At 38.6% G+C, this 18889-nt stretch overlaps 1 protein-coding gene across 1 annotated transcript; it reads left to right on the top strand.

The window, feature by feature from the left end:
- The first annotated feature begins 3515 nt into the window (after nt 1–3515).
- LOC147608007 (protein CANDIDATE G PROTEIN-COUPLED RECEPTOR 7-like) lies at nt 3516–5490 on the top strand. Its single transcript, XM_086789903.1, has one exon. It carries the CDS (start codon nt 3637–3639, stop codon nt 4969–4971), a length of 1335 nt encoding a protein of 444 aa, XP_086646029.1. The 5' UTR covers nt 3516–3636; the 3' UTR covers nt 4972–5490.
- Nucleotides 5491–18889: the final 13399 nt, after the last annotated feature.

Below are 18889 nucleotides of genomic sequence, written 5' to 3'. Positions count from 1 at the left end.
TCTTCTCAGACTTATTGTTGCTACCTATGGAAGGAGAAGAAGTTGCAGACCTACTAAAAGGAGAAGAAACAGTGGAAGGGGCTGCCTTACCACTTCTTCTCTGTTGGGCAGAAACAAATGCCTGATCAACTGCACGCTGCCTAGCCCTGTTTTGCCTAGATTGCGCTTCTTGCAAGAGCTTGTTGACTAAAGTATCATACTTGACAACATCAGGTCTGTCCTCAGTAACAAGTCTCCACGTGGAAGCAAAAGTCTGATATGACTCATGTAAATAACCGTGATTTAACTTCCGTGCTTAAAAATCAAGAGCTTGTGCTACATCACTACCAATTGCACACCTTTATATCCGAACACCATAATACATATCCCTCTTCGCAAAGTCCACAACCAACCATATTTTCCACTAAACTTTGGTATAGATGGAAATCCAAATCGATCATGTCCCTGAATATTCACATTGATATCCAAAGGACAAACATCAAACTCCACTTCCAACATTGCAATTGTGGATCCTATTAAAGTAGGGATGTTTGTTAACAATAAAGCTCTTTTTGAAAACAAGAGATAGTGTAGCTAATTGATTAAGCATATCAACCAAGAAATGTAACATGTATAGAAACCTAAAATGTGCAACCATCTTGTACAGCCTTGCATTCTCTTCTTTAATGCATAAGAGAAGAGGCTCTAAGGCCTCACAAACCTTTACCGCAGCTTTTTGTCTATTGGGCCATGTTAGCTAATGAAGTTTCCCCATTCTAAGATGTGGACAATCTAACTCTTCTTGCAGTTGTGCGAACCTTTACCACAACTTTGTGTCTACTAATTTGTTTCTATTGAGCCATCTTAGCTACTTAATTTTTTCCATTTTAAGATGTGGACAATCTAACTCTTCTTGCAGTTATGCTAACCTTGTAGTCCTCTTAGTGCTTTTTCTGAATATGCTAGCAATCTCATTTAATGTGGAGCCCATAAACTTGGGAAGTGCAGATCATGTAAAGGTATCAGATATGCACAAATGTGTCCTATACATAACACAGCGTATAGGAGTCATGAAAGGACTTCTTTTATACATTAATATCGTAAGCCCATCTGTAACACCTATCATAACACTTGTACCATTTGTTCTAAAGCTAACAATATTTGAAGGAGTAGACTCTACGATCCTTGATTTTCCAACAAACCCAAGAAAGATGATGTGCATGGCTTTGAGTCAAGCATGTAGCTTGCATATATAATCAAATATTTAACAACAACTGAAATATTAGCTTGCATATATAATCAAATATTTAACAATTGAAATATTAGCTGACTCATCTACTTAAATGCCATAAAAAGGAGAAGATTTCACATTCTCAATAATAGAGGTGCATATTTATTCAGTATATAAGAGGTAAATAAGGCAGCAGCCTTGCCATTCTGGTATAAATCTTTTGGTAATGACTGCACACCACATTTTAGTATAATTCTTTTGGTAGAGATTGCACACCACATTCTGATATAAATCTTTTAACATTGATTGCACAACACATTTTGATATAAATTTTTTGGTAATTACCACACACCACATTCTGATATAAATCTTTTGGTAATGACCACACGACACATTCTGGTATAAATCTTTTGGTAAATAACTCCCTCCCTCCCTCTCCCCCCCCCCCCCCTCTCTCTCTCTCTCTCTCTCTCTCTCTCTCTCTCTCTATGTGTGCAAATCTCTCTCTCCGGGCTGCAAATCTCTCTTGAGGACTTGCTACAATAAAATAATTTAACCTAACAAGGTTTAGCACTTTAGCATTTATAAAAAAAAGAAACAATTTATGAAAATAAAAATATGACCAACATATCAAAGCCACAGTTTGGCTTGCACATTGATATATATATATATATATAAAAGAAAACTAATAACCTTCTATGGTGCAAATAATGGAAAAACAAGACATTGTAGAATAAACAAGACATTTTATTCTATGAATAAGTCATATCTCAAACTTATAATTGCACTTACATTAATATGACAAAATAAACACTTATATAGGGTTTTGATCTATGGTTCCCTAATGAGTAGGGACATGTTAGCCTATGCTTACCTATGGTACAACAATGAATGCATGTATGCACTTGGGCCAGATTCGATCCGTGAATGGAATAAAAGTAAGGAGAACTTATGCAGGGATACGAGCTATGGTTTTCCTCATAAATAGGGACCGCGTTTGCTCATGGCCCCTTGTCACACCATAGCGCTACACCAAAACATAACAACAAAGAATAAAAACACTAACAAAATAAAGCTCATAACAACCTTCATACAATAATATGCTACAACCTTCATGTAATGGCCTATAACCACACATAACAACTTTCATGCAATTAGATACAACCACAATGATGAAAATAGAAGATGACATCATCAAAAGCTTATAAACAAAGACCGTGTTGGCTCATGGTCCCTTGTCACACCATAGCCCCACACCAAAACATAATAGCAAAGAATAACAGCACTAACAAAATAAAGACTGTAAAGCCTTCATGCAATAAGCTACATCCTTCATGCAATGTCCTACAACCACCCAAAACAACTTCCATGTAATTAGCTACAACCACAACGATGAAAATAGAAGACTATAGCATCAAAACCTACACGTTGACCTTTGGACATGCCCGAGCAATTTTTTTAAAAAGGGTTGGAGCTACGGTTCCCTCATGTGAGGAGGGATCCTCTTAGCCCCATACCCATCACAATGACAAGGGGTTGAAGTGTGCTAAATGACATCCACGAGCGCAGAGGCTCAAGGGTTACATGATGCGGGCCTTCCATGGAGACTCAAGGTTGCAAGGGTAAGGTGATGTTAGAAGGCAGACATCACAGCATGTAGAGGTTGAAGGTTCGCAGGCAAACTGCATCACCACAACTATAGAGGCTCAGAGGCTCAAGGGCCGCATGCAGCCCACGCTCACCACATCATGCAAAGGCCACGAGAGGGTCAAGGGTTGTAGGCGACAGGAATGTGGCCAAGCGTTGAACTTCAACAAGTAAAGTATAATACTCAAAGTATTAGAATTTAGGATTAATAAAAAAAACCTCTACACAGTGCACGCGACTGATGGATGGCCCCAACGTACATGTTTAAGATCTCATATTCCACCCATCAGCAAGGAGTTAGGAGTCATCAGAAAATGGAATCCGATGTTAGGAACTTGGGGTATGGGTCACCTCACTTTCATAACAATATTATTCACCTAATATTCCATGTAGTTTTAACTTATTGGACAATCATCTTAACAATTAAAGAGGTTATAAGACCTTAAAAAATCCTCTTTAAAAAATATTAAACCATGTGAAACCTTTGTAGTTCAATTTAGTGTTATGCAAAACCTTTGAACTTTATTATTGTAGGAGATTCACTTTAGGTCTCAAATCATGGGATTTTTAAAAAATTGCAAATTTAATTTTTAGAAGTGATCAGTCTCTTTGCTCTTTGCCAGTTTTCTGTCGTTTCATGCTTCGATTATTTAAATTACTGTTTACTTTGCTCGCCTAGTTTGCATCGTGTACGCTTTGGAGAGCATTCTCTTCAATCTCTTCTCTCTCTCTCTCTCTCGCGCGCGCGCGCGCACACACACAGTGACAGACACAGGGCTATGGCTTCGCATTCGCATGCGGCGCCAATCCTCCTCTTTCTCTCTGCATTGGTGCTGCCCCTTTGTTGCCTTGCAGAGATCAAGAACCCAGTGTTCCAGGCAGACACGCGCCCCATCATTCTCTTCGAGAAGTTCGGCTTCACGCTGCGGGGCTACGTCAACATCTCCGTTTCGGATGTCGCCCTTTCCACCGCAGCAGCGGCGGATCCGGCGACCGCGCCCGACCCTTCCCTGCTGGGCTTCCTGCTGGCCACCGACGACGCCCTCGTCCAAGTAGTCCTGGAGTATGAGAGATCAGAGGTATGCCTGTTCAGAAACCCTCTTGTCCGCTTTCTTTTCACACTCGATGACCTTGATCAGCAATCCAACATGTTGTCCCGCTCCTACCCCATCAATGATGCCAATGAGTATGGCCTCTACTTCGCCAATTGTGCCCGACAAGTGGCCGTCTCCATGAATGTCAAAACTGAGATGTACAACCTCGAAGGGCCTGGAGATGCCAGAGATTACCTACCTGCAGGCCAAACCCAGCTGCCTCAGCTCTACCTCACATTTTTCTTCATATACCTTGCCCTCATCTGTGCATGGACATGGCTTTGCTTGAAAAACAGACCATCAGTCCACACGATCCACATCCTCATGGGCGCCCTCGTGTTCGTCAAAGCCCTCGACCTCATCTCGGAAGCCGAGGACAAATTCCACATCAAATCCACTGGCACCCCACATGGATGGGATGTGGCCTTTTATGTGTTCAGCTTCCTCAAGGGCATCATGCTCTTCGTCGTGATCGTCCTCATTGGCACCGGCTGGACCATTTTGAAACCCTTCTTGCAAGGCAAGGAAAAAAGGGTCCTCATGATAGTCATCCCGCTCCAAGTCTTTTCCAACATCGCCAGTGTTGTCATCGATGAAACAGGGCCTTTTGCCAAGGACTGGGCCACATGGAAGCAGCTCCTCCTCCTTGTGGACATTGCCTGCTGTGGTGCTGTACTGTTCCCCATCATGTGGTCGATTCGTGACCTAAAGAAGGCGGCACAGACTGATGGCAAAGCTGCCCGAACATTGGTCAAACTGACCCTCTTCCGACAATACTACATTGTTTTGTTTGTATACATCTACTTCACGAGAGTGGTAGTGTTTGCCTTGACCACGGTCACCGTATACAAATACAAATGGGTCAGTGATTGCGCTGCGGAGGTGGCAAGCCTGGCATTCTATTTGTTTACAGGCTACAAGTTCAGTCCTGGAGAAAGGAACCCCTATCTTGTGGTGGATGATGACGAGGAGGAAGCGGCAGCTAAAGAAGCTCTTAATATTGATGATTTCGAGCTTTAGTTGGATTACTTAGTCATACATCATTTATGCATTCTTACAAAGAGTAGCTATTGTTATAACAGGAGGAGAAGCTTGAAGATCATCTATTATTATAAGGTCGTTACTAAGAGTGGAGAGAATTCTTGACACCAAGTATTAGAAACACAGGATTATGGTTTATTAAAGGATTTGTCCCTGAAGTTGGGTCTCTTTTCACACAAGTAGACTCCTCTCCTTGGTTTGGCCCATCATCCATGTGAATGGGAAGGACTTGCATGTATGAACATGGAAGTGTATAGGACTGGACTCTATGAGATTTAAAGCTTTCTGAATGGGGTTGTCTGAAGGCAACACAGTTGTTTTTGGTATGTTGGGATTTGATCCTTTTTCCGTCACTTTATACTTCTAATTTTGTTGCTATGCTGCCTAAGAAATGCCCTAGTATTACCCTATGTTGTTATTGATGTAGCCATGGCTGGCATCATTTGTCAAGAGGCCAGGCCACGAAACACAGTTTTGTAACTAAATGGTGTGATTGTGCCACTCTTTACTTTGTTGATGAGATTTTTCACTTACTTTTTGATTGCTATACCCTATTGTTTTTTGGATGCAACCTTGAATTGCTCTTTACAAATCTTGGTTATTGTAATGAATCGAATTCCCATCCTTCTCCTTAATAATCACATAGTTTATGTTCCTGTTGCCTTCTATCTTGTTTTCTTTTTTCATTCTAGGACTTGCGTGCATGACATGTGGATGTGGAAGTGTATTAAAACTTCAATGCATGTTCTTTTGAAATAGAAAAGAGCTTGGGCATCCATTTTAGAAACAAGTATTGGGTCTAGAGTTTGGAGAGTGGTCTTTAAAGCTTGCACATGAGAGTTGGGCATAGTTTCACTTTGGTTCTTTGATGTTGTAGGGCAAATGAAATGGGGGTAAGGTTTTTATTTCAGGGATATTTGATCCCTAATGAAAAATAATCACTGGAAAATGATACCCTAGAAGTTAATAATGAAATTTTTATAAGGAAAAAATAATGGCTAGACTTTCATGCTTGGTGGCCTAGTAGTTCCTCCCAGTCTGGATCAGGTGGGTGATGCATGTTGAGGGAGCCATCTGGTTGAGCCAAGATTGCACCCACGAAGCCTACCACACTCACGTTGGTGGTGAACATGGAAGATGACGCATCAATTAGGAGGGATAATCACCAACATAGGTACCAACAAATGCTTAAGGGAGAAAAACCGAGTTGAATGTCTCCTCATAGTTAATGTTATATGTCTGTGATAACTCTTGGCAACAAATCTTACCGTATATCTGCTTATCATTGATCTATCTGCTTGATCTTATATATCTACTTAAATCCAATTGCTTTCTTTTCCTTAGGCAAAGGCACTAACTCTCATGATGCATTTGTATCCAATTGCTTTCTTTTCCTTAGGCAAAGGCACTAACTCTCATGATGCATTTGTATCCAATATTGTCATCTTCTTATTTATGGCATCTTTTCATTTTTTATTTTCAAGTGCCTGTCCAAAACAAGTGGGCTCAAATTCTTGTATTGCTTTAATCATGTAAGCATAATAATGGATTGCATATCTATCATATCTCAACCTATTAATAGGGTATCTAACTCTCATAGACATGCGTATGTGTGGATCATTGTTAGGTGTTCTCAAAATAGTCATGGTTCTCTTTGCTCCAAGAGTAAATATTGACGAAATACCAAGCTTCTCATCAAGGCTCTGCTTGGAGTCACTTGTCTCCTTCAACATGATTCCAAAATTCTTTTTCCATCAAGAAATTAGTCATTCTAAACTTCCATATATGGAAGCTTTTCTTTTCAAGCTTCTAAGTGACAATTTAGTTGATGTTGTTAGATATCTTTGCTTATAATAATAAAATTTTTATAATCAGATAACTTCTATATGCAACCTGTAACACAATAATATCTACTGTTAGTTGTGTAGTAATACTTTTACACAATCTGTATGTCACAATACTTGACCATAGTACACATACATATATCCATAATCAACAATACATGTGTAATCATAGTCTGTGTACATCCAAAATACACTGTTACACTATAATAATTGGAGTTTGGATTGAGAGACTTTTAAACTAGAACTTCCTAGAAGAAGTACTATAAAACACCTTGCAATTGTCAAATAGATGCTAAAATACATTCGAAATGTAAATATGGTTGAAAAAGCTGTACTTCAAACATATGATAAGATACCTCTGTACTTGTAAGATAACTGTTCAATTAGAGATGTGCAGCTTCTAGAGGTACCCAAGGGGTGTCGTATCAAAACAAGAAGGAAAAGAGATGACGATGTTCTTATTCGTGTATCGTTTTCTTTGCCTTTTAGCTTCCTTTGCTAACTGCTCAGCTCCTTAGCCTAAACCAGGCTCTAATACCATGAAAAGATTGAGAGAGGAGAGTGAGGTTGAGCTCTTAAAAAGATGCAGGGAGGAAGAGAACTTGAGCTCTTGCAAGCACATACACTCACACAAATCTTAGAAGAAAACACATAAGATGAGGTTGAAAATTGTTCCTCTTTGTTCTTAACAAAAAGGATTCTACCAAAAAGATAAGGAAAATATAACATAAATACTATGTACATGCGGTCCATAATGTGAACATGTTAAGTGAGTAAGCTGGCAAGATAAGTATGCTATAAATCAATGGTGGACTAGTAGGTGGTGTAGTCTAGCTCTAGAATCAGTAGCGAAGATCTATCATACCAGTATCTTACCAAACACGCCAGTGATGTAAGTGGGAGAAATGGTCACCCAGGTATATCATAAGTGACAGCTTGTATTGAGCTTGACATCTCAACACTTTCTCTTACGCTCAACTCCATCTCTAGGAGTCCAAACATAGTCCGGAATCTGCGAAGCTTCTCTGCACCCAAGGCTTTCGTGAAAATGTCAGCTACCTGCTTCTTTGTGCTAACATACATAAGATCAATGTCTCATGCTAAGACCCTCTCTTTGATGAAGTGATAGTGGATCTCTATGTGTTTGGTCCGCGCATGAAAAATCGAGTTCCTCGTTTACTGTATACTGGTCTTTGCCTCTGTACTTAATAGATACAAGGGATTTCATAATGCTCTTGATCTTCAAGGCATAATCATTCACAGACATGTTTTTCTTCTCCATAGTATGAAGCTCATTCTTTAATTAAATCTTTCGTGCGTGGGTGTTAGTTTTATGTAGTTTCACCAAGGTGTCTCCTTGGGTGACTTGGCAGCTTGTATATGCCCAATCATGGTATCCTGTATGCTAATAGAAAGCTAATACATGACTTTCCTTGTTTCTTGAATCTAATTCTTGTATTCTTTTACATCTATAGCAGTTGGATTATCTCCGGTGTCTCCTCATGTTCACCTTCAATGTAGTCCTAGTAGCCTTTTTCCATTAGGTAATTTGTTAATCTAAACCTCTAAGCATGGAAATTTTTCTTGTCAAGCTTCTCTGCAACAATTTGGTTACTTCTATCATTTGACATCTTGTCTGTAACATAAACTCACAAAAAATAATACTCTTGTATGTCCTGCACAAACTGTTGTATTCTTTATAGTGGTATTATACTGCACCCAAACTGTCATAACCAGTGATCTCAATTTGCATACATATATCCAATAGCACCTGTAAGACCTCTTTGCAGTACACAGTGTGTTTGCACAACCAAATGTCCTTCTTGCAGTTCTAAAAAGAGAATTCTGCAAAGAATCGAAACTTACTCCAATGCACGCGAACGCCTCCGAACTGACAAACGGAGATCAAGATACGCCGGAAACGTATTTTCGCCTTGAAAATTTTCTCTCTAAAGGACAAAATAGTTATCTCGCAAATTCTCTCCCGCGAAGAAAGCTCCTCATTCGGAGTTCGTTGTCGGTGTCTCCCAACACGAAGAGCTCCCGACAAGGGTGTAGTAGTCAACACAAAGGGGAAAGAATAGGTGAAGCTATTACCATCACACCGCTTCTTGTGCTTCTCTTGCTTACTGCTCAGCTTCTTAGCATGAACTAGGCTTTGATATCATGAAAAGATGCAGGAAGGAAGAGAGCTTGAGCTCTTGTAAGTAGACACATACTCACACAAACCCTAGAAGAGAACACATAAGATCCGAGAGGCTGAAAATTGTTGTTCTTCTTCTTCTCAACAAAAGGGTTCTACCAAAAAGATAAGGGAAATACAACATATGTACTAAGGTACTATGTACTTGCAGTCCATAATGTGAACAAGCTACATGAAAAGAGCTCGCAAGATAAGTATGCCATAACTCAATGGTGGACTAGTAGCTGGTGTAGTCTAGCTGTAAAATCACTGGCGAAGATCTATCATGTCAGTATTCTACCAAACACGCCAGTGATGTAAGTGGTGGAAACGGTCACCCAGGCATATCATAAGTGTCAACTCGTGTTGAGCTTGTTATCTCAACAACTCTTGTAGGCGCGCGCACACTCTTGTAGGCGCGCGCACACTCTCGTAACAATGAAGAAGACACAAAAATGGAAGGCTGAAATCTTCTTCTACTTGTTGCTCGCAAAAGAGGTCTACCAAAGAAAAGTGAAAACCAACATAAGTACTAGAGTACTATGTAGAAGCAGTCCATAATGTGAATATGTTACGTAGGTGAGTTGGCAAGATAAGTATGCCATAACTCGGTTGGTGGACTAGATAGATGTAGTCTAGCTATAGAATAGCTGGCAAAGATCCGTCATGTCAACTATCAAAGATGCCAGTGGTGTAAAGGTGGAGCGGTCACACAAACAATGTTAGCTCGTGTTGAGCATTACATCTCAACATACATCCCATGCACGTCTATGAGGTCTATATATTCCATGCATGTCTATGAGGACCGGATGGCTAGAAGAGAAGTCGACATATGATGGGTATACATCCCATTATTATGTATATATGATCAAAGTAATATAAGAGATAGATCCCACATGTTTTTAGGAAGCACTTGGACATAAGCATTGGGAAGGTGCCATCAATGAAGAGATGGCTACATTGTGGACGTAAATGGGACATGTAATTTGGATGGAGTAAGGAGAAGAAGGCAATCGGATGCAAATGGGTTTAGAAAGTAAAGCATAATTTAGATGGGCCTGTGAGAAGGTACATGTAGTAGGAAAGTTTGGTAGCCAAGGGATATGCACATACTTATGGCATTGGCCATGAGGAGGCTTTTGTAAGAGCACTCATTGTTATGGCTGCAACTAAGGGATGACCTTTACATAAGGAATGATCTTTACATCAGATGGATATAAAGAATACATTTTTACATGATGATTTACAAGAGAAGCTCTACATGGAGCAACCACTAGGACATGAGGACCATGCACACCCAAATTTGTTTATAGAGGTTATATAAATCCTTATATGGATTGAAGCAAGCATCTAGAGCATGGTCAGATAGGAGAGTATCTTATCATTATTTTTAAATATTTATAATACATTTTTTACTTTATGGAAATAAGACCAACGGGGGCATTATGGTAGTAGTCATCTATATTGATGACTTGATTTGTCACAAGGGACAATGATGCTGACATTCATGAGGTGAAGGTTCTCCTTAAGAAAAAGCTTGAAATGAAAGATTTGGGTGAACTACGATACTTCTTCCTAAGTATAGAGGTGATTAGATCATGTGATGGATTTGGCTTTTTATAGAGGCAGTATGCTTTGAACATACTATCTAAGTGTGAGATGATAGGTTGTTAGACAATCTCAGTGCCACTGGAGCAGAAAAATGAGAACTCTTGGATCATGTAATATACTCAATAATTTTGCTAATTAGGCCATCTATACCTTTTTTCTATCTGGTGTACTTACTTTTTTACTTTGTAGGGTCTTGTTTTTGTTACCAAGAAATGAAGGTTGTATATTTTTCATGATTCTCTTCCTAGGAATCACATCTAACCATAACATATTTTTATAGCTCATGTCATAAAAAAAAATTCAAACAATTGCATGTGACAATTCATCATGTTAAGTTATAAAATTTCTTAAATAGCCACTCAGTGTACATAAAAGTGTCCCAAAATACTTCTAAGTCTAATTACCAACACGGCTTTAATATGAATCACTTCTTGGCATGCAACATCCAACAGAGATGCAATTAAATCTACAAGAGGATATGGTGATGAAGATGATTAGCACAAATAAAGATGATGTACCTCCATGGTCATGATTACATAATAAAGGTTTTTGAGTGCACATGATTTTTTTTCTATCATAGTTGATAACAAGGAGAAACACATTTTACTAGTGCAAGTGGCCTCTCTATCCCTTGCCACTCTCACTTTTGCCACCCTCCTTTCTTCCTAGCATTATCCTTGCAGTATTCTTATCAAGAAAACCCAATTTCTTAAATGAAGTAACATAATTTCTTAAACGATAAAGAACTATAACATAGATTTTATGGCATAACACAAATTCTCCTTAATTTTTTAAAAGATTCAAAGTCATTTATTTTTTAAAGTGTAATGTACTATCATGCAACTGTGCCACCAAAAGCCAAAAGCAAATAAAAACAAGTGTAGGGACTACTAATAGGCATGTAATGTACCATCATGCAAGTGTAATTTACCATCATGAAAGTGTGTCCATACAAGTGTGCCAGCAACAACCAAAAGCAAAAAACAAGTGTAGGGGCCACTAATAGGCATGTAATTCTTTTAAGGGTTTAATATAAAAAGAAAAAATAATAAGAGCTTTAAGACATAAGATATGCAAGCATAAAGTGATAAGTCAATGGGCAATCTTGAGAGTTTGATTCTCTAGAACTAGGCTTATTGGGATGCGAAGGCTTAGTTTATTTAACAAATAAGAGGTTTCTTTTAAGACATAAGATATGCAAGCATAAAGTAATTCTCTAGAACTAGGCTTATTGGGATGCGAAGGCTTAGTTTATTTAACAAATAAGAGGTTTCCTTTAGTTCATTTCTCATTTAAAGAGGAACTAATGCTAAGGACTACCCATGATAGTCTAGAAGAATCCACATGTGATATTATTATTAAAGAATATATTTTATTAAAATAAAAAAAGGTTTTTCTTTACCATCCTCCTTGCTTCCTAGCATTATCCGTGTGGTATTCTTATCAAGAAAACCCAATTTCTTAAATGTAAAGAAATATAACATATACTTTATGGCATAACAAAAATTCTCCTTACTTTTTTAAAGATTCAAATTTATTTATTTATTTTTATTTGTAATGTACTATCATGCAAGTGTGACACCAACAACCAAAAGCAAATAAAAACAAGTGTAGGGACTACTAATAGGCATGTAATATACTGTCATGCAAGTGTAATTTACCATCATGCAAGTGTGCCTTTACAAGTGTGCCACCAACAACCACAAGCAAATGAAAACAAGTGTAGGGACCATTAATAGGCATGGTGGGTGTCCCTAGAATCATGGGAAGGGTGCAGGGTGCAACTACATGTTGTCGAGCGTTGCCCTTCCACACTTGAAAGCACAATAGCTCAACTGAGAAATTGACAAATCTTGGCCTAGCACATAAATGCATAGTTGGGGTGTGTCCTCACCTCATGAATGTAGGTTGCTTGTGATTCTCGTAGGTAGCATCGTTGCGTAGGAGCATTCGAGAGCTCCACTCTATTGCCGCACTCCAATAGAAGTTCGACCCTTAGTATCTCTCTCTCACACTCACTCACACAATGGAGCACACAAGAGCTTAACACACACAAGAAATAAGCAATGGAGGAGAGGAAAAGAGCACTCACTTGGATTATTCATCAGAGAATAAGCGGTGAGAGTTACATTTTGCCTTTTATGTGTGACTTCTAAGGTTTACACTCTTAGGTAGCCAAACTTAAAAATTAGGTCCTAGGGCTCATTCGGCCACTCTAGCTTGTGCAAACATCTAATCCACAACTAGTGCTCTCCACACCTAAGATCTTGTGGTGTGCCTTTAATAGATAAGCGACGATCACACATGTAAAATAATATAATATAAGCACATTCCAATGAGATCCCGCATTTCCAGACTTCAATCAAAATTGTTGAATATGGTAAGGTGGCTAGCATCGACATTTGTGGATATCTCTGGTAGTAGTTTAACATATATAATTCTTTTAAGGGTTAAATATCAAAAGACAAAATAATAAAAACTTCAAGACACTTAAGATACACAAGCATAAAGAAATTAATGGGCAATTTTGAGAGTTTGATTCTCTAGAACTAGGCTTATTGGGATGTGAAGGCTTAGTTTATTGAACAAATAAGATATTTTCTTTAGTTTGTTTGTCTTTTAAAGAGGAATTAGTGCTAAGGACTACCCATGATAGTCTAGAACTGAATCCACAGGCAAGATTATTGTTAAGGAATATATTTTATTAAGAAACAAGAAAAGGTTTTTCTTTACATAATTTTCCTCTTCTATTTGCAATGATTAGCTTAATACATAATCTTATAAAAAGAGCCACTAATATAGAATTCTAGAATAAACTCTTTCTTTACAAAATTTTCCTCTTCTATTTGCAATGATTGGCTTAATACTACATGGTCTCATAGGGAGACCCACTTTGGATTTTCGTGTAGAGGTGCTGTCTTTATTGAGAACTTAGTTAAGCCCATGTTTTTATGTAAAAAAAAACAAAATGTATGCTCATAGGATATCTTTGATACAATCCTACCTAATGAATGCTAAAAAAAGTGCTGCAAATTAGCCCACATCAGCTAAAAATCAGCTCAAATTTCAGCCCGTAGATCAGCCTATTGATGAGGGAATTATGGATGATGCAGTGGTGTGGATAAGGATTTTGTAGCCTCATACAGGCACCCAAGAGTATGCCAAAATGGTTGGCGTAGACATTGCGGGGATAGCAAATTAGCTACTCCTTTACCTAGCAAGACACGTGCAGGTTCTCATCATGTATCTTATTCTTTTTGGTTCATTCTTTTGTTTCTAGTATATGTAATGAAGAGGAGCCAGTTTCCTTTGAGAAAGCATATGAAAATGATCATTGGTGTGCAGGATGAGTACGACTCAGTCCTTAAAAATGACACTTGGTAGAAGGAGCCATGGGTGAGGGTGGTACATATTTGAAGCCCCCATTGAGGACTTGCTTCCACTAGGATATTGGGCCACTTGGGATTTAGGAGGAGTGTCAACAAACAACAGGGCTCAAAATAGAAATTTGTAAGCTATTTTTGGTGGATTTAGATCTTGGAGTCTGGAAAAGTGAGTCTAGACAGGGGTTGTGCTTGGTTGTGGTGCCTGTAGAAGAGTGGGTAACACTAGTGGATGAGGACCTATGTAGGGGCTATAGAGGTAGGCTTCCTGGTCTCATCAGCGCTTAACCACCTTTGATTGTATGTGTGTAGACCATGGATCGCACACCAGACGACACACCCGCATTAATATAGCCGCAACATCTCCACCGTGCCTACACCAGCAGAGAGAATGTTCACGTGTTAATTTTATAATTTCATCTCACAAATGAGTCCCGAGCAAAGGGCTATGGTTGAAGCCTACTTTGGGAGAGGCGCTGGCACTTCTGCACAACCATCACAACCCTCGAGGGGTTCACATAAAAAATGTAAGTATACCATGTGAGTTTAAATGAATGGGGTTTTTAAATTCAAAATTTAAGCTAATTTTATAAAAATACATTTACAAAAGGGCTAGCATGTGAGGTAGCTTGGTTGAGAAAGCTACTTGCAGATTTGGATCTATCAATGGATAGACAAGTTGTCATTTTCTGTGACAACATTAGTAGTATACAGTTGGCCAGAAACCGAGTTTTTCATGCTCGCACGAAGCATATAGAGGTCCACTACCATTTTGTCACAGAGAGAAGGTCTTGGCAGGAGACGTTGACCTTGTTTATGTCAGCACACAGTATCAAGTCACTGACATCTTCACCAAAGCATTGGGTACAAAGAAGCTCCGCAGATTCAGAGCTTCGCTTGGTGTACATGAGATGGAGTTGAGCTCGAGGGGGAGTGTTGAGATATCAACCTCATCTAGTGAGGCGATGGACACTGATGACCTGCCTGCTAGGGGATAGCCGCCCCACACTTACACCACTAGCATGGTTGGTGAGATCATGGGTGATATGCAGCCAGTGGGATGACAAGCTGTATGACAGCCATTCTAAAGACTGGCATAGTTATAGCGCCAGCTCATTTAGTTGGGTTCACACTATAGAGAACCCTAGTATGTATTTGGTTGAGTACCTTTTCATATGTGTGTACTCTTATCTTTGTATATGGTGTGTTGAGTGTTGAGTGAAAGTGAAGAAGATTTTCAGTCTCTCACCTTGTGTGTTCTCTATTAGGGTTTTGTGAGTGTGTGTGTGCGTGCTTGCAAGAGCTCAAGCTCTCTTCTCCCCTGCATCTTTTCAAATCCATGGCAAGTCACACAAACCCCACCCATGGCTTGTTCAACGACTTTGAGTCGTAAGATGGGATCACTCATCAGGTTGTTGCCGTGGTGTGGTGGCTCCACAGATGCTTCTACCGCTTAGTGTGAACATCAACCCATTGACAATTTGTGAGGGAACACCACACTCACACTCATCCCACCACTGCTTTGGCACAAACCCATCTACCCCCAATCCGGCTTCTTCCCAACAGCAAGTAGTGGAGGGAAATGTGGTCCTCAATGATGTTGGCCAATGAGATGAAGACTCGAATCGATGAGTTGTGCCATATAGTCTTTGCCCACGACTTTATGACTACATGGCATAAACTTGATAAAGCAAAGAAGGACCGAGTGGTCAATCAAATCAGGAGTGAGTTTAGGCTAGCAGCAGGCAGTGAAGAGGTCAATCCTATATGGATTAAAGATCACATGCTGAATATAACGAAGCACTAGCACGGTGATGTTACACATAAGGCAAAGATAGGGGGAGAAAAGCCCTGACATTGTGTAGAAGAGATCTGGGATATGAGGAGTGCATGAAGCACAATACAAATACCTAAAGGTATAAGCAACAATAGGAGGCCACAAGCAAAGATAGGGGGAGAAAAGCCCTGTCATTGTGTACAAGAGATTTTGGATGAGGAGTGTAGGAAGCACAATGCAAGTCCCTGAAGGTATAAGCAGCACGAGGAGCGCATCCAACTGGGGAGAGAGCGTAGGCGATCCCATCTTGGGAGTGGTGACTGTGATGCTTTCCACACGTACTTTGTAAGTATTAATAACGTGCACTCACTTACTTGTGTTGGCATAATGGGAATTTTTTTTGTTAAGTATTCATGCTTCATGCTTCTAGTAAAGAGTGGTCGGTCATGCAGTAGCAAATTATGTGGAGGAAAGGTATGCCTTAAAGCACGGCACGTATGCCCTCCTTGAGCAACTTGAGTGAGAGGGCATCAACGTCAATTGGACGGATGTGGTCAATATGGTACGCCTCTACATTTTACACCCATAAAATAGTTTTTACATCACTTTTCCATTTCTGAGTTTTTGCGTTATGAATATTCTTTGCAGGGGACCAATGCAAAACCCTAAGGCCAATGATGATTAGGTTTGGCCTTGCGTTAAGGCACTATGTAGAGGAGCAATGCCTTTAAATATTTTTTTGTCGGTTGCATGTGTTTGAGCATGTATCATGACCATAAATAAATAGACAATATGTAACTTATTATTAGTAATAAAAATTCATGTTTTGTGACCTTTGAGTATAGATGTTCTAAGTACTCTTCAATACTAACATAGTGGTGCATTCAGCTATATAAGACTGCACTTAGATGTACCATTATGCCAAATTTTTTTAAAACTTGCATCCATCAAAGTATTAGTTGATATAATAGTCAAAATACACATCGAAGTATATGTCGTAGTAATAGTTGATATGTGCATCGATAAAAACATTGAAAATCTTGTAGCAAAATAATAAAGTATTTTTACTATTTATACGAAATGTATTTCGACGCTTATTTAAGCCTTATTTTTGATAATTTTTTTGATGGTTTCATATCGACGTGTATATCAATGCTTTTGGAGTTTTTTTGCATGTTCATTTTTGTTGGAAAAAAATGTCGCACAAATAGACTTACTTGTAATAGTTTTAGATTGAGGTTTTTAATATTCTTCAACTTTCTCAATCTTGTTCTTATGCTAATGCTCATTTGCTTCTTTTGGGCTTGTTCCAACTTTGTTTCAAGCTCCTTGATAGTCTCATATTTTGATTTGATCCTTTCTATCAGCTTCTCATGGCTTTGATTCAATGTATTATATTTCTCATGAAGGACCCTCTACTCCTAATTGTGTTATATGATTGACATCGTATAAACTTGTGCTAATGAACTGAGAGCATTATAATACCCAAAGCAAGCCTTGGTGGCCATCTCCTATATATCATCTTATCAATGAAGTAAGATTTTTGAATGGAGGTGAGCTTAAAGTAAAAGGTTTCTTTAGATATAGTTGTCCATCACACCATAAATCAATATTCTTTGATCTTGTCTGTCTCATATTATCCTTGTCTTTTCTACTTATATGAATAGGCTTGTTCTTCTTTTATACTGGCTCATACTCACTCTCAAACAACATGCAAATGATGGAGTTTTTGTTTTAGTGACATGGTGTTACGATGAAAAATTGGGATTACTAAGAACAAAATGACATATATTGTGCAATCAACTAAGCTTAAATAAAAATCCAAAATAAGACATAAGCCGATTTAGGTGGAAAGTAATTTAAGAGGGAATTTGAAATTTCATATAACAAGAAGAGGGAGAATGTGCTTTTCAAATGTAATACATTCATGATAATGTATTTAATACTAAGGGTGGATAACTAATTATTCTTCTAACTAAAGGGTGGAATATATTTCACAAGTGACATGGCTATGTGAATATTCTCATTCTTCTATACTTATTTATGAATACTTATTAAATGATAAGGATGACTAACTGATTATCTCTCTCTAGAAACAACACCAAAATATCATTGTATTTCTTCATAAATCTTGGTATTTCATAATTTTTAGTACTCAAAAAATAGGATGACATGTATTTTCTTACAAGACCCAACAGTGAGCCTGGTTTTTTTCCTAATTCTCAATGGCTCCAATTTTTATTTATTTTTTTAGTTTTTATGGAAAACAAATAAAATAACAGAAAGGAAAGCAAAACTTCACGACTCAAATTTCTTGCATCCTACACTTCTCCAAACTGAAAAACAACACCAAAGGCACTTTCCTCTAGGTTTCCCAAGTACACACTACCCTTCAAACACAATATAAATAACAAAAAACATAAATTTCTCCACATTGTAAATAAACCTTATCCACTTTGCAAAACACTCAAACTCAAGAAAAAATGACACAATGGTAATCATAAGGAGGAACTGATGTTAATAAGAGCATGGAGGAAGATTTGTAGGATCCCTGACAATGGGAGCCAAAATGGTTACAGCCCCTTCTACCCTATTTCAAATTCCCACATCCTAGAAGAAAGAGAAGCAACCTACAACCATCATTAGGGAGCTTACATGCTTCTAAGCTCAGGACTCCATAGTCCACCGTGCTCAACCTAGTGGTGACCAACTCCTAGCTCTATTACATTTCCTTCCAAGCTGTCACCAACAATGAGGGTAATTCACTTCTTCAAAGCACTCTCACCTCTCTCAACTCACCACTTTCTCTCTCACAAAGAGGGAAAGGAACATGCACCAAGATTCAAACACTATCTACTTTTAACTCTCTCAACACTTACACATAGACAAGAGAGCAAGTAGATAAGAGCAAGTAGAGAAGAGCAAGACTCTATTGGCACAAAGGGAGATTGTCCCTTTCATTATGAGAAAAGTAACTTACATACAATTGGCCCTTATTTACACTTGGGTGCACCCAAAACTTAAGAAGTTGATAAAAATCTTGGACTTGGACACTAGCTAGTTGTTCTCATAATATTATATCAATTTATAGCTCCATTTT

Source organism: Cibotium barometz, chromosome 54 (genome assembly GCF_041138505.1).
Source record: "Cibotium barometz isolate CiBa-2024 chromosome 54, ASM4113850v1, whole genome shotgun sequence".
In the NCBI taxonomy this organism is placed as follows: domain Eukaryota; kingdom Viridiplantae; phylum Streptophyta; class Polypodiopsida; order Cyatheales; family Cibotiaceae; genus Cibotium; species Cibotium barometz.
The sequence above is the reverse complement of the archived record's forward strand: the minus strand, read 5'-3'. Positions and strand labels throughout refer to the sequence as shown.

Coding starts and splice junctions, on each gene's coding strand:
- LOC147608007 (XM_086789903.1), top strand. CDS start 3,637: ATGGCTTCGCATTCGCATGCGGCGCCAATCCTCCTCTTTCTCTCTGCA.